The 14,236-nt window shown below is 43.3% G+C and overlaps 1 protein-coding gene across 1 annotated transcript in view; it reads right to left on the bottom strand.

Moving 5' to 3' along the window:
• Positions 1-7,450: 7,450 nt before the first annotated feature.
• dhx36 (DEAH (Asp-Glu-Ala-His) box polypeptide 36) overlaps positions 7,451-14,236 on the bottom strand; it is a 77,643-nt gene continuing 70,857 nt past the window's right edge. Inside the window, exon 25 of the mRNA XM_067994922.1 lies at positions 7,451-10,800. Coding sequence (XP_067851023.1) covers positions 10,627-10,800 — 174 coding nt within the window. The 3' untranslated portion in view covers positions 7,451-10,626. The remainder of the gene's footprint in view (positions 10,801-14,236) is intronic.

The following is a 14,236-nucleotide window of genomic DNA, read 5'->3' as shown; positions in this document are numbered from 1 at the left end:
TTTCTCTTTGCATACTCTTTGTGCCCTTCTCACAGTTTACTTTTAATGTAGGAAATGCGGCAGCCAATTTGCACATAGCAAGGTCCCACAAACAGCAATGAGATAATGACCAGAACATCTGTTTTAGTTATCTTGGTTGAGAGATAAATATTGGCCAGGACACCAGGGAAAACTCCACTGCTCTTCTTCGAAATAGCACCATGGGATCTTTTACGTCCACCTGAGAGAGCAGATGGGCCCTCGGTTTAACGTCTCATCCAAAAGACAGCACCGCCGACAGTGCAGCACTCCGTCAGTACTGCACTGGCATGTCAGCCTGGGTTTTGTGCTCAAGACTCTGGAGTGGGACTTGAACCCACAATCTTGGGACTCGGAGGTGAGAGTGTTTTCCACTGAGCCATGAGTGAAACAATGATTAAACAATGATGATGTGGAACACTAACACAATCCAACCACGTGGCGAAGGGAGATTAAATTCCTTTCTCAACGAAAGGCACGAGAATGTTTGTATTTCTCTGTTATTGTAAACCTGCAGTCCCAGAAATCGCATGTTTTAAATCAGCGGATTCATAAAATTTAGTTCATTATGTAGAAAGAAAACATGTGTTCTTGAAGTTTTTATTGAGTCACTCACTCAGATCCAAATCCATCAACTCCCATTTGGGGATGTATTTATAATAATTTTTTTTGGTGAGATATGTATTTTTACCCTCCTCTTCTCCCGAAGGTGTTGACTCCTGCTGGGGTGCAATTCCACAGCCTCCTCCAACATCTTGTCCAAGTGGTCATTCTTCAAGTGGAGAGACTGGAGAAGCTGGTGTGTAAAATCATGATGGGTTTTGATACAGTAGATCGGGACAAACTGTTAAAACTGGCGGGAGGGTCGGTAGGATTTAGAGAGGACAGATTTAAGATATTTGGCAAAAGAACCAGGGGAGAGCTGAGGTGATATTTTTTTTACACAGCGAGTTGTTATGATCTGGACTGCACTGCCTGTAAGGGTGGTGGTAGCAGATTAGTGGTAACTTTCAAAAGGGAATTGGATAAATACTTGAAATGGAGAAATTTTCAGGGCTATGGGGAAAGAGCAGGGGAGTGGGACTAATTGTATAGCTTTTTCAAAGAGCCGGCACAGGCACAATGGGCCCCTTCTGTACTGTATCATTCTACGATTCACGGCTGAGCCCAAACATACCAACTTTCTACTAACTTTCCATTGCTGTGATAACAATCAGTCAAACTGGCACAACAATGTATGGACACACAAACATCTTTCCATCAGGAGTCACTGGACAGAACAGGAACGCTGGCTGCTATTCCTCCTCCCTAGCCCAGGGGTAGCGAAGCCCACTGCAGAACTCCGATTATTGCCCAGGCTGCGATCGCTGAACCGAGCACAGATCAAAGATCTATCACGGGATCCTCCTGTGCCTCAACTCCATTTAGCCACCTTTGCTCCATATCCCTTGATACACTCACCTAACAAAAATCTATCAATCTCAGTCTCGAAAGCTCCATTTGTCCCAGCATCCAGACTTTTGGGGGGAGAGAATTCCAGATTTCAACAACTACAACTTGCATTTATACAGCACCTTTAACATAGTAAAACATCCCAAGGTGCTTCACAGGAGCGATTATCAAACAAAATTTGACACCGAGCCACATAAGGAGATACTTTGACAGGTAAAAGAGGTAGGTTTTAAGGAGCGTCTTAAAAGAGGAGAGGTAGACAGGTGGAGAGGTTTAGGGAGGGAATTCCAGAGCGTAGAGCCGAGGCAGCTGAAGGCACGGCCGCCAATGGCGGAGCGATGAAAATCGGAGATGCGCAAGAGGCCAGAATTGGAGGAGTGCAGAGATCTCGGAGGGTTGTAGGGCTGGAGAAGGTAGCAGAGATAGTGGGGGTGGGGTGGGGGGGGCGAGGCCATGGAAGGATTTGAAAACAAGGATGAGGTGTTCCCTGACTGGAAGCTTATGTAGGTCAGCGAGGACAGGGGCGATGGGTGAACGGGACTTGGTGCGAGTTAGGATACAGGCAGCAGAGTTTTGGATGAGCTCAAGCTTATGGAGGGTGGAAGACGGGAGGCTGGCCAGGAGAGCATTGGAACAGTCAGGTCTAGAGGTAACAAAAGCATGGATGAGGGTTTCGGCAGCAGATGAGCTGAGGCAGGTGCAGAGACGGGCGATGTCATGGAGGTGGAAGTAGGCGGTCTTGGTGATGGAGCGGATAAGTGGTTGGAAGTGCATCCCAGAGTCAATTAGGACGCCAAGGTTGCGAACAGTCTGGTTCAGCCTCAGTGGCCAGGGAAAGGGATGGAGTCGGTGGTTAGGGAACAAAGTCTGTGGTGGGGACAAAGACAATGGCTTCGGTCTGCCCTTTGTGTGAAGAAGTGCTTTCTGTCATCACCCCTGAACGGCCCAGCTCTAGTTTTAAGATTATGCCCCTTTATATCATAGTAGTTACAACACAGGAGAAGGCCATTCAGCCCATTGTGCCTGTGCAGGCTCTTTGAAAGACCTATCCAATTAATCCCATTCCCCTGCTCTTTCCCCAAAGCCCTGTAATTTTTTTCCCTTCAAGTATGTATCCAATTCCCTTTTGAAAGTTATTATTGAATCTGCTTCCACGCCCTTTCAGGTTGTGCATTCCAGATCATAACAACTCGCTGCTTAAAAAAAATGTTTCCTCATGTCGCCTCTGGCTTTTGCTGATCACCTTAAATCTGTGTCCTCTGGTTACCGATCCTTCTGCCACTGGAAACAGTTTCTCCTTATTTACTCTGTCAAAACCGTTCCTGATTTTGCACACCTCTATCAAATCTCCCCTTAACCTTCTCTAAGGAGAACTGATGTTAGATGACAGGTTTGTAGTTACCTGATTTCTCTCTCCCTCCCTTTTTAAATAATGGAGTAACATTTGCAATTTTCCAAACCAAAGGCACAATTCCTGAATCTAGAGCGCTTTGGAAAATTATGACTAACGCATCTGCAATTTCCACATCTATTTCTTTTAATACACTGGGCTGGAAACATCAGAATCTGGAGAATTGGCCATCCTAAGTCCCATTATTTCTTCATTACCATTTTGTTTACTTATATTAAACCCACAAAGTTCCTCCCCTTGACTTATTTTAGGTTCCCTTGTACCGGAGGTATTTTTGTCCTCTTCTTCCACTGTGAAAAAGTACTCATTTGGCAACTCCTTATTATCCATGATAGTCTCGTCTGCATCTATCTTTAATGGGGCCACATCTTACCACTCCTAGTTACATTTCTTTTATTTGCATTTCGACCAGGCTGTTTTTATCCCCACCAACACAAATTAGTTCACTGTCATATTTGTTTTGACTTCTGGAACAGTAGCAAAATAGTTCACTTGTTAGATCAGACAGAATGACTTCACAGTTGCAGTGTTACTGCCACCTGGTGACAAGCTTTATTACTTCATTTCTTATAGAATCATAGAATGTTACAGCACAGAAGGAGGCCATTCGGCCCATCATGCCTGTGCCAGCTCCTTAAAAGAGCTACCCAATTAGTCCTATTCCCTTGCTCTTTTTACCATTGCCCTGCAATTTTCTCCCTTCAAGTATTTATCTAATTTCCTTTTAAAAGTTACTGTTGAATCTGCTTCCACCGCCCTTTCAGGAAGTGCATTCCAGGTCATAACAACTCGCTGCGTAAAAATATTCTCATCTCCCCAATGGTTCTTTTACCAATTACTTTAAAATACTTCATTTCTTTGCCATTATTTTTCCATATTGCTTTATAAACAATCCGTTAAGAATGTATTTTTTTAAAATAAGGATTTCAGGGTTTAATTTGTTAACTTTCCTTTACTTTGAAAGGTACTCTGTCACCTGATGTAAGGTCGGAGAGGTTTAGTTGGCTCCGATATGACTTGCCTGATTGGAATCAAGTCAACCCTGGGAGACAGACTCTAATTTCATTGGAGAGCCAGGTAGGTCTGCAGTATTCCTGGGCAATGTTGATGGGTCTGGAGGTCCTAGATGGAAAATCAGCAGGGAGTTTAGCAGTGCCTTCACTGTTGTAGTTAAGTTCTCTGGATTTAGGCCAGTGGCTGGGTCCCTATAGTTACAGAGCTAGGGAGGGGTCAAGTCCACGAACTTGATCCTTAGCTTGTGACTTCAGAAATGATACTGGCCGCAGTATCTGAATTTGGATAAGTATTCAATTAGCTAGAAGTTGTACCTCGTTCTTATCTGGTATTTATCAACATCAAGGATCTTGATCTTTGTCACAACATACTTGCTTGCTTTCTTTTCAAGACAGACATAGATTGCGTCTTGTTTTGATGAGTGACTCATTGAATCCGGCATGAATTGCATATTTCAGATCTGCCAAACAAGGCGGAGGAACCTCGGACAGAAAAGACTTCCTGCTAAAACAGTAGCGACATTCTACCGACTATTAGGCGAGTCTGTTTGGGAACGAGTCCAGAATATTTGTTTCATGGCACCTGAACAATTGCACCATCTTATTTGCCAGATTTCTGGCTCTTGTCTGCAGTTATGAAACATTACCACAGAATTTGCACCCTTCCTCTGAGAAAGATAAAGGATAAATTGTAATCTTCTGAACAAAGCAAAATTCAGAAACCATGCATTTGGTTTGAAGAAAAACTCCTGCCCTCATGGCAAGTGAGGTGTGGTCGGATAGTGACAAAAGCCTGGAGAGCTCAGTAACTCATCGCTAGTATTCGGGTCAGATAGCAGCTTTCCACAGTGAAGGATGTTTAGGTCACATGGATAGAGATTGAAAAGGTTAAGTAAAGTTTATGCAATAGCCAATTCACAACTCACAACTTTTCAAAGCTGCAAAAATAAGGCAGATGTTCAAAAAGCTGTCTGAAACTTAACACCTTTCACGACCTCATGATGTCCGAAAGCGCTTTACAGCCAATGAAGGACTTTTGAAGTGTAATCACTGCTGTAATGTAGGTAACACGGCAGCCAATTTGCACACAGCAAGGTCCCACAAACAGCAATGAAATACATGACCAGATCATCTGTTTTAGGCGTTGGTTGAGGGGTAAATATTGGCCAGGATACAGGAGAACTCCCCTGCTCCTCTTCATTAACTAATTGGAAATTGAAATAAAATTGTATATTAGAAGGTTTTCATATAATTGTGAGGTTTAGGAAAATAAACATAAATGAATGCAAAATACATAAAACTGTATTTTTATATACAAAAAAAGAGAAAAGGGAATAACTTTTTGAGATTTTTTGTGTAATGTGCAGTGTATTGTTTCCACTGTAAATATTGACATAAAAAGTATTGATCAAAATCATGACACAAGGATTAAGACTTATGGACAAGAAGTGCATGCTATATGCAAGAAGTAATGTGTAAATATATTTATATTTTGTTCTTAGGGAACAACAGCCTGCATTTATATAGCGCCTTTAACATAATAAAATGTCCCAAACTGCTTCACAGGATCGATTATCAAACAAAATTTGACAGCGAGCTGCAGAGAGATATTAGGGCAGGTGACAAAAAAGCTTGTTCAAAGAGGTAGGGTTTTAAGGAGTGTTTTATAAGGAGAGAGGGGTAGAGAGATGGAGAGGTTTAGGGAGGGAATTCAAGAGCTTAGGGCCTAGGCAGCTGAAGGTATGGGAAGAGGTTACTAAGTTTATTTTTTGAAGAATATATCAAATGCCAGTAATTAAATGATTGTAGTGTTAGAAAGTGATCACTACTAGAGTCGCTTGTTCAGATAGTATTTAGTATGTATTCCAACAAATTAGCATATATGTTACATCATTAAAGCTGCTTTGAAACCTTTTTCTAACCCAATGTTAAAAAAACAACCAAGTCATATATCCTTAAGTGGATGATAAACACATCCAATCTGATCACCACATTGCCTACCCACTGCACACCTCTTGCAGTTAAAGTACAAATGAACTTACATAAATTTCACGTCTTATTGTGTCTTCAGGACATCTCAAAGTGATTCACGTCCAATTAATTGATATTTGAAGTGCAGTCACGATTGCTATCACAAGCGCATCAGAGAATTTGCAAAGTACCGCAAACAGCAGATTACATGAATGACTAATTCATTTGCTTTTGGTGGTAATGGTTGAGGGAGGAATATTGACCAGGGCACCAGAACTCCCCGTTCTTCGTTGAACAGTACCAATGAATCTTAATGCCACATCTGAAAGGTAGCATGCTGACAATACGTCACTGCACTGGAATGTCAGCCTAGATTAGGTGTTTAAGTCCTGGAGTGGAGCTTGAACCCTCTTGTCTCTGAGTGAGAGGGCCATCACCTAAGAAATGCAGACATTGTAAAGCCATGTAGATTGAGACCATTTATCAATAATGATGATTAAGATGCAATGAACAAACTTGCACTCATGTATCGCCTTTCACAATCTCAGGACGTCCCAAAGCGCTTTACAGCCCATTAAGTACTTTTGAAGTGTAGTCACTGTTGTGATGTAGGAAATGTGGCAGCCAAATTGCGCACAGCAAGGTCTCACAAAAGGCAATGAGATAATGAGCAGATCATCTGTTTTTTTTTAAAGTGATGGTGGTTGATGGATAAATATTGGCTAGGGAGAACTCCCCTGCTCTTCTTCTAAATAGTGCCGTGGATTCTAATAATCCAGAGAACGTGAGTTCAAATCCCACCATCGCAGTTTGAGAATTTGAATATAGTTTACAAAATCTGGAAATACATAAACTGGTGTCAACAAAAGCGACCATGAAGCTGTTGGATTGTCATAAAAACCCAACTGGTTCACTGATGTCCTTTAGGGAAGGAAACCTGCCGTCCTTACCCGGTCTGGGCCTATATGTGACTCCAGTTCCACACCAACGTGGTTGACTCTTAACTGCCCTCTGAAACCACTCAGTTGTATCAAACTGTCTCAGTTCAAGAAGGCGGCCCACCACCTTCTCAGGGCAACTAGGGATGGGCAATAAATGCTGGCCTTGCCACTTATGTCCACATTCCAAGAATAAATAAAAGGTCAGGCAGCATCTGTGGAGATACAGAAGTCTGAGAGTTCTGAGCGGAAGGGTCTCATATCTGATATGTTGACCGACTCGACTTGCTACCTGACCTGCTGAGTATTTCCAGCTTGTTCTGTTTATATTTCCAGCATCTGCAGTACTATGCTTCCTGCAATCACACTGTTACCCGGGCTCTCCGTAAACATAATCCACATCGAACGTCAAAATATTTTCCCGTGCAAGGGATCAGATTTAGCAATTAAGGGAAAAAAAATAATAGTTTTGGGGTTTCTTGCAGGACTCATTTTAACGAATGCAAGGAAGCAAACTCAAAGCTGCCACTCACTGGCCTTGAGACAGCCGCACTCTGGCAACTTTCCATCATCATCTTCCTTAATTATTTCAGACTCAGCAGACTCCACTTCACAGTGAATAGTTGGTAGGCAAGGAACAAAAGGAGTTTAGGTACGGTAAGGACTTTAATGGAAAAAAAAATTACAAATGCTCTGACTACGTAAAAAGAACAGCTCTCGCATCTTAAAACGGTCACAGAAATAAATACTGTCTAGAAAACAGAAGAACATTTGAGCCGGAACATATATGACACTAAAACAAGAACCGTTTTGTGTTTTATTCATTTACCAGGAATGATTACGACTACAGCATGACAGGGGGGCACTGGGCAGTCTGACCGCACCCAAACACAACACTGCAACGGAGTGGAATTTCATTGGTCTCAACGCCTCATGAATGTAGGTACATTAGTAGATTTGCCTTTACATGTAGTGACCCTCAATCTTCCACTTAAAGTTATCCTCCACATTGCTTAATTTCCTCTCTCTTCCCTGCTGGATCGTAAGTCTACACTGACAACAAGGGTTACTCTCGCTGTCCTTCGGCTTCTGCCCAATATCCACGATTTCCCTACAAAGGGGGTTTCAGACCGTTCATTTATCTTACCGCCATTGGTTTACCGTTGGGTATAGCTCATTGATGTGCCAACTGAACCCGTGCAGAGGGCAAGTTGCCGGAGCCAACCAGTTACTGATGTGTACCAAATGCCCAGAAATCAGAACTCCAATGGAAGCGTCTTGGTTATCAGTCTAAATCTTGCACCTCTGAATGATGAATTTGACATTAAGTTCACCGAGAGACCGACGTGGGGAGAAGTTTCCAAAGCTTGGGAGTATCATCTACTTGAGTCCTTCTTTGGAGTACGTGGTCATATGCCAATTGGTGATACACATGACTTAACTATGATTGGCAGGCATTTCATGAAGAATTGGGACATGAGGAAGCAACTTGGTTCTACCTTATATTAGTGACCTGTCTGCTGTCCAATATCTCAAAGAGTTTTATATCAACACCTTTTATGCCTATGACTCTGTACATGTTGCTTGTCAGATAGCTGAGTAGCAAAAGTAACACATCGTTGATACATTAAAAATGATGGCGGAGGGGACTGGGACCAATCCCCAATTAGGCCCTGATCAGCTGACTTGCAAGGTCAATTCTCACAGAACAACCAGGCAAACACACACACAATGCATTGACATAGGGGAAGTCCTTAAATGTCAACTTTAAGTGAAGGCTTGTATTTATATAATGCCTCATCACTTTTCCCAGAAACACTGCAAAATGCTTGAATTGCTAAATGCATTACATTGGAAAGTTACTGTTATGTGGATATGTTCAGCATCTATTTTGTGTACAGCAAGATCCCACAAACAGCATTGAGATATATGACCAGTTAAATCTATTTTTGGTGATATTGGTTCAGGCAAGGATGTTGGCTAGGGCACTAGGAGAACGCTACTATTCTTTGAATAGTGAGATCTTTAATATCCAACGGAACCACAGGCAGATTAACACCTCATCTCCGACAATGCAGCACCCCCTTAGCAGTGCAATGCCATCCTCGATTATGTGCTCGAGTCCTGTGGTGGGGATCTTGAGCCTTGCCTTTCCTGATGGGCCTTTACCCCCAATCCAGAACATGCATTGGTGGATTTGAAGCACTGATCAATACAGCTTTTCTATCGTCTGGCTAATCCCCGCGCGCTATGACACTATTGGACGGAAGAAGCTGGAGCTGGAACTTCTGCTACGTTCCTTGGCAATGTTGGCACATTGAAATGTAGCTCAAAGGTCACGGTGATCTGCATTGCTCAGTGGACAATGGCAAGGCAAAGCAAGACCTATCTACAGGCAGGACGCCTCAAAGTCAAAACTTAGCTTAACGTTAGCACGTGGAAATGGAGACCAAACCCAATCTGAATAAAAAGTTTTAAAGTTTTTCAGGCCCACACCTTTGAAAGGGACCCCATCCAGCTCAAGCAGTTGAACCATGGTGGGGGAGGGGGGGGGGGGGGGGAAGGCAATTTTAACCTCACTCACCTGCCAGGAAACTGACAGGATCGGGTGCAACGTTGGTTTTACACCACGCCTTATTTTACTCTCCACTGAAGTCGACGGAGAGCAATATTGGGGCGGGGTGTAAAACCGGCATTCCACCCGATCCCGTGGGGTTCCCGCCCGGCGAGTTAGGTTACATGGTTTCTGTTAGTGACAACAAAGGTGGAGACCACAGAAGAGGGGTCCCATAAGAGGTCACTCTGGGTGATAGAGGGAGGGTGATTAAGGACAACATTCCTTCAAAAGAGAGAGTCATCTCCTCTGAACTTCCCCTAGGATTTCTGTTTTTTGGGTGTAATAGTTTAATGTCCGTCAGTCATTTTTATCAGTTGTACTAAATCTCAGCGCTTTCTGTTTGTCTTTTATTTATTTTTTTTAAAAAGGTCAAATTGGATGTAAAAGAAAACCAATGCAGAGCATAGCAATTTCACTCCTGATCAGGGAGTTTGTGTTAAATTAACAGATGGAACAAAGCCTTCCTCTGTGTCACTTTTGAGTTGTGTGAAAACATTTAGATTTCAGAAAAAGTATCTGAGATTAACAGATTGTAAACAGAAGAGAAAATGATTAAGAACTGCAGATGCTGAAAATAGACAGCAGGTCCGTCAACATCTGTAAAGAGAAAAGAAGGGTTAATGTTTCAGGTATCATTTCTGGTCAGAACACACGGTTCTGATGAAGGGCCTACACCTGAACATTAACCTGCCGTTTCTTTGTCTAGGTGACCTGCTGTGTACTTCCTGTTTTTCTTTTAACTGCTTATCCGTATTCTCAGTCTTAGCAAAACAAAAGACTGACCTCAAAACTTTCTTTGGGGGCAGGGAATGCTTTCAGTTTCAACACAGAACTGGAAAGCACGGTCTTACCTTGTGTTCAGGAGGACAACAAATGAACAATGAAACTATTGAGTGCTGTCACACTATCAGTGAAATGTCACACTGTATCAGTGACTTGCCACTGAGATCTGCCGCCCCCCTTAAGTCAGGTCTACACTCTATACCAGAATGTAATTACACTTCTTAACATGCCAGGCATTTTATTCTATGCGTACAGGCCAATGCAGTCTTACCAATGAGACCTTCGGGCATATTCTCCAAAACATCTGTTCAAGTTAGCCAAAAAAGTTAATGACACAAAATAACTCTGCACTTGCGAGCTACAATATGGTGTTTAGGTTCAGCCCCGGGAACCCTCGAGAACCCGCTCGCAGGCATCACAGCTTCAATAGCTCTGGAATCGAGGTGTGTAGTTCTTTGCGCTGGCATTGTCTTGCGTGGTTATCAAGTCTATGATCGCTGACAGGACAGCGCAGTCTTTCGATCGATTGTTCCAGTCCACAGGGCGGGGCTTTTTAATCTTCTCTTGCAGCAGGGCATCGAGTTCCTTCTTCAGATCCTGCGGTGAGAGAAAGAATAAAAAATACAGGTTAAAAAGCCCACAGCACCCAGCATAAGAAAACGTATACTTTTACCTAGAGATCCGATTAATACTTAAACTCCGTTTGGCCAGAGGAAATCAAGTTGGACTAACCAGGCTTTCTTTCATGAGATGTAATTGCTAAGACTGGAGGAAAAGAACTGAAGACCTCGCAGGTGTCCCTTAGAGTGTTGGAAAAGCCAGCTCGCGTGATTCTGCCCAAGTGCTTCTTGATGAGATGGGTACCGAATGGACCTGGGGTCTCAGTGGCTAAGTGGGCTGCCTCTGTTACTGAGCCAGACAGACCAAGTCAGTCCCAGGTTGGTGAAGTTAGCTGGTCTCAAACCAGCCTAGTGTTGCGAGTGCTACAATTTCGCCAGGCTAAGGAACATTGCGGGTTAAAAAAAGAACATATCCACCAAGGATTCCCACTCCTGATCGCTATCCAGTGACCCGTGCAAGGAAGCACGTGTGTGTGGATTTCAAGTGAGGACAAGAGTGGGCTTGGAAGTTACACCCCCCCCCCACAGTCAAATAGCCCGCTGAAGCTCAGCTTATGAAAAATGGTCAACTGGGGCAAGGTTCAGGGCTTCCGAAGAACCACATCCCAAACAAGAGCCGGGTCAGCACCTTCAGGAGACGAGGGGAGAAAAGGGACAGAAAAACAGTCTGAATAAAAGTAGATATGTTGCTGTGGTCGGCTGGGTCTCCTAGCTGCGGTTTGTACAGTACGTCAATAATAACAATTTTGAATTTTGTTCTGTTCTCGATTTACAATCATCGATCCTGATAGATCTTGGTTTTCACAAAAAAAAACGGATGCAATGCAATCCTCCAAACACCAGCAAAACTCCCAGTGTCCCATGTAAATAAAGGCAGAATGTGACTTGTTCTGTCACAGTGGCCCTGACTGTAATACTCGACTCCAACTATAACCTCTACCAGAAATGTAAAGCGCAAAGCCGAATTGAGAGAGTTAAGTCTGAACTAACAGCTGGCTCGAGGGTGCATTAATTAGGCTGACAGCCCAAAACTTACGATCAGATTGCAAAGGCTGTAATTAAGATGATGAGCAGAAATCAACTCAACTGCGACTTTGATATAACGAGGGATATGATTACCCATTTGTACAATGTGCCTTGCTTCTCATTGTTTCACTTGCTTCGGGGATAAGTACAAGTTAATTGATATAATGGAGTGTTTTCTTGTTCGTGTGCCAGGGACAATGCTTTCCTCTATTACTTCTAGTGGAGTACCACGTTAAGTTCTGGGCACCGCAACTCAGGAAGGATGTATTGGCCTTGGAGGGGGTGCAGCGCAGATTCACCAGAATATTAGGGCTAAAAGGGTTAAATTATGAGGACAGGTTGCATATACATGGCTTGTATTCCCTCGATTATAGGAGATAAATGGGGGGGGGGGAATCTAAATTGAGGTGATTAAGATGATTAAAGAATTTGATGGGGTAGATAGAGGGGAATTATTTCCTCTGGTGGGGGGAGGGAGTCCAGAACAAGCGGCATAACCTTAAAATTAGAGCTAGGCCGTTCAGGGGTGATGTCAGGAAGCACTTCTTTATACAAAGGGGAGTGGAAATCTGGAACTCTCTTCCCCCAAAAAGCTGCTAAGACTGGGGGTCAATTAAAAATTTCAAAACTGACACTGACCGATTTTTGTCAGGTAATTGTATTAAGGGATATGGAACCAAAGCGGGTAAATGGAGTGAGGTACAGATCAGCCACGATTAACTGAATGGCTCGAGGGGCTGAATGCCCTACTCCTGTTCCTATGTTCTATTCAAATCAAACTTTAAAATATTACAGTCTGTCTACAGTTACTATGCTGCAATTAAACTGTTGATTCTGTAATTAAAACTTCACTAGCTCCAGATAGGGTAATCCACATTTAGCTGCAGACAGATGTTTATATAACGGATCTCTGTTCACTGTGATTACAGATGTCAGGTCTGCGGATGGTTCACATGCAGAGTGGTTTGCCGATATTCTCCCCTGCCTCCTTCCTGTTGTGGTGTGGTTCCACTGGTGCCGGTTACCCACCAGTATCTCGCCCGAGTGACCAATGTTTCAACTGTGAGCCCAGACAGCGTGCATCAGTCAGCCATTTAATTGAGGAAGAGGAGCATCGCGTCCTATTCTCATCGGGTGTCCAAAACACAAGCATTTTCCTGCGGGAATCACTGGCTATTAATCAGGAGCAGAACCCTGCCCAATTTTCGCCTTCCTAACCTAGGGTGTGGTTATGTTACTGGCCTAGTAATCCAGAGGCCCGCGCTAATGATCCAGAGAACGTGGGAGTGGGGCTAATTGGATAGCTCTTTCAAAGAGCCGGCACAGACACGGTGGGCTGAACGGCCTCCTGCGGTGCTGTATGATTCTATGAGAACGGGAGTTGAAATTCCACCATGGCAGTTTGAGAATTTGAATTAAGTTTAAAAAGAATCTGGTATCAGTAAAAGTGACCATGAAGCTGTTGGATTGTCATAAAAACCCAACTGGTTCACTAATGTCCTTCAGGGAAGGAAACCTGCCGTCCTTACCCGGTCTGGGCCTATATGTGACTCCAGTCCCACACCAATGTGGTTAACTCTTAATTGTCCTCTGAAGAGACCTAGCAAGCCACTCCGTTGTATAAAAGGTAATAAATGCTGGCCTTGCCAGTGACTACCACATCCTGAGAATGAATTGAACAAGAACACATGTTATGACTCACCTACCTGAAGGCTTGGTGAGTTGAGCAATCAGAGAGCTCCTATTGATATCTACTGTCTGTTACTATAATCTCAGTGTACTGCTCCAAATTAGATGCTAGTGGTCTAGATAATCTCAGAATCTTACAGCACAGGAGGCGGCCATTTGGCCCCTCGTGCCTGTGCCGGCTCTTTGAAAGATCTATCCAATTAGTCCCACTCCCCCTGCTCTTTCCCCACAACCTTGTAAATCTTTCCTTTCCGAGTATTTATCCAATTCCCTTTTGAAAGTTACTAGTGAATCTGCTTCCACCACCCTTTCAGGCAGCACATTCCAGATCATAACAGATCGCTGCGTAAAAGAAAATTCTCCTCGTCCCCCTCTGGTTCTTTTGCCAATTATCTTAAATCTGTCCCCTCTGGTTACCGATCCTCCTGCTAGTGGACACAGTTTGTCCCTATTTATTATCAAACCCGTAATAATTAACTAACGAAAAGTGGCTCGTTTGAAACGAGTATGAGTTTATACAGGCAGCTCTCCATAACGTTCAGCATAACTTCTCTAGAACTGGATTAGGAGGAGATTATAAAGTGCAGAATGATTAGGTTTATTAGCACAATAACTATGCTTCAATATCTACAACCTGCTTATGAATTTCTCAAATACAACAGCATGCTGGAAACACACGGTAGATTAGTCGGAATCTG

This window comes from Heptranchias perlo, chromosome 13 (assembly GCF_035084215.1).
Source record: "Heptranchias perlo isolate sHepPer1 chromosome 13, sHepPer1.hap1, whole genome shotgun sequence".
NCBI lineage: Eukaryota > Metazoa > Chordata > Chondrichthyes > Hexanchiformes > Hexanchidae > Heptranchias > Heptranchias perlo.
This window is presented reverse-complemented; position numbering and strand designations above follow the sequence as displayed.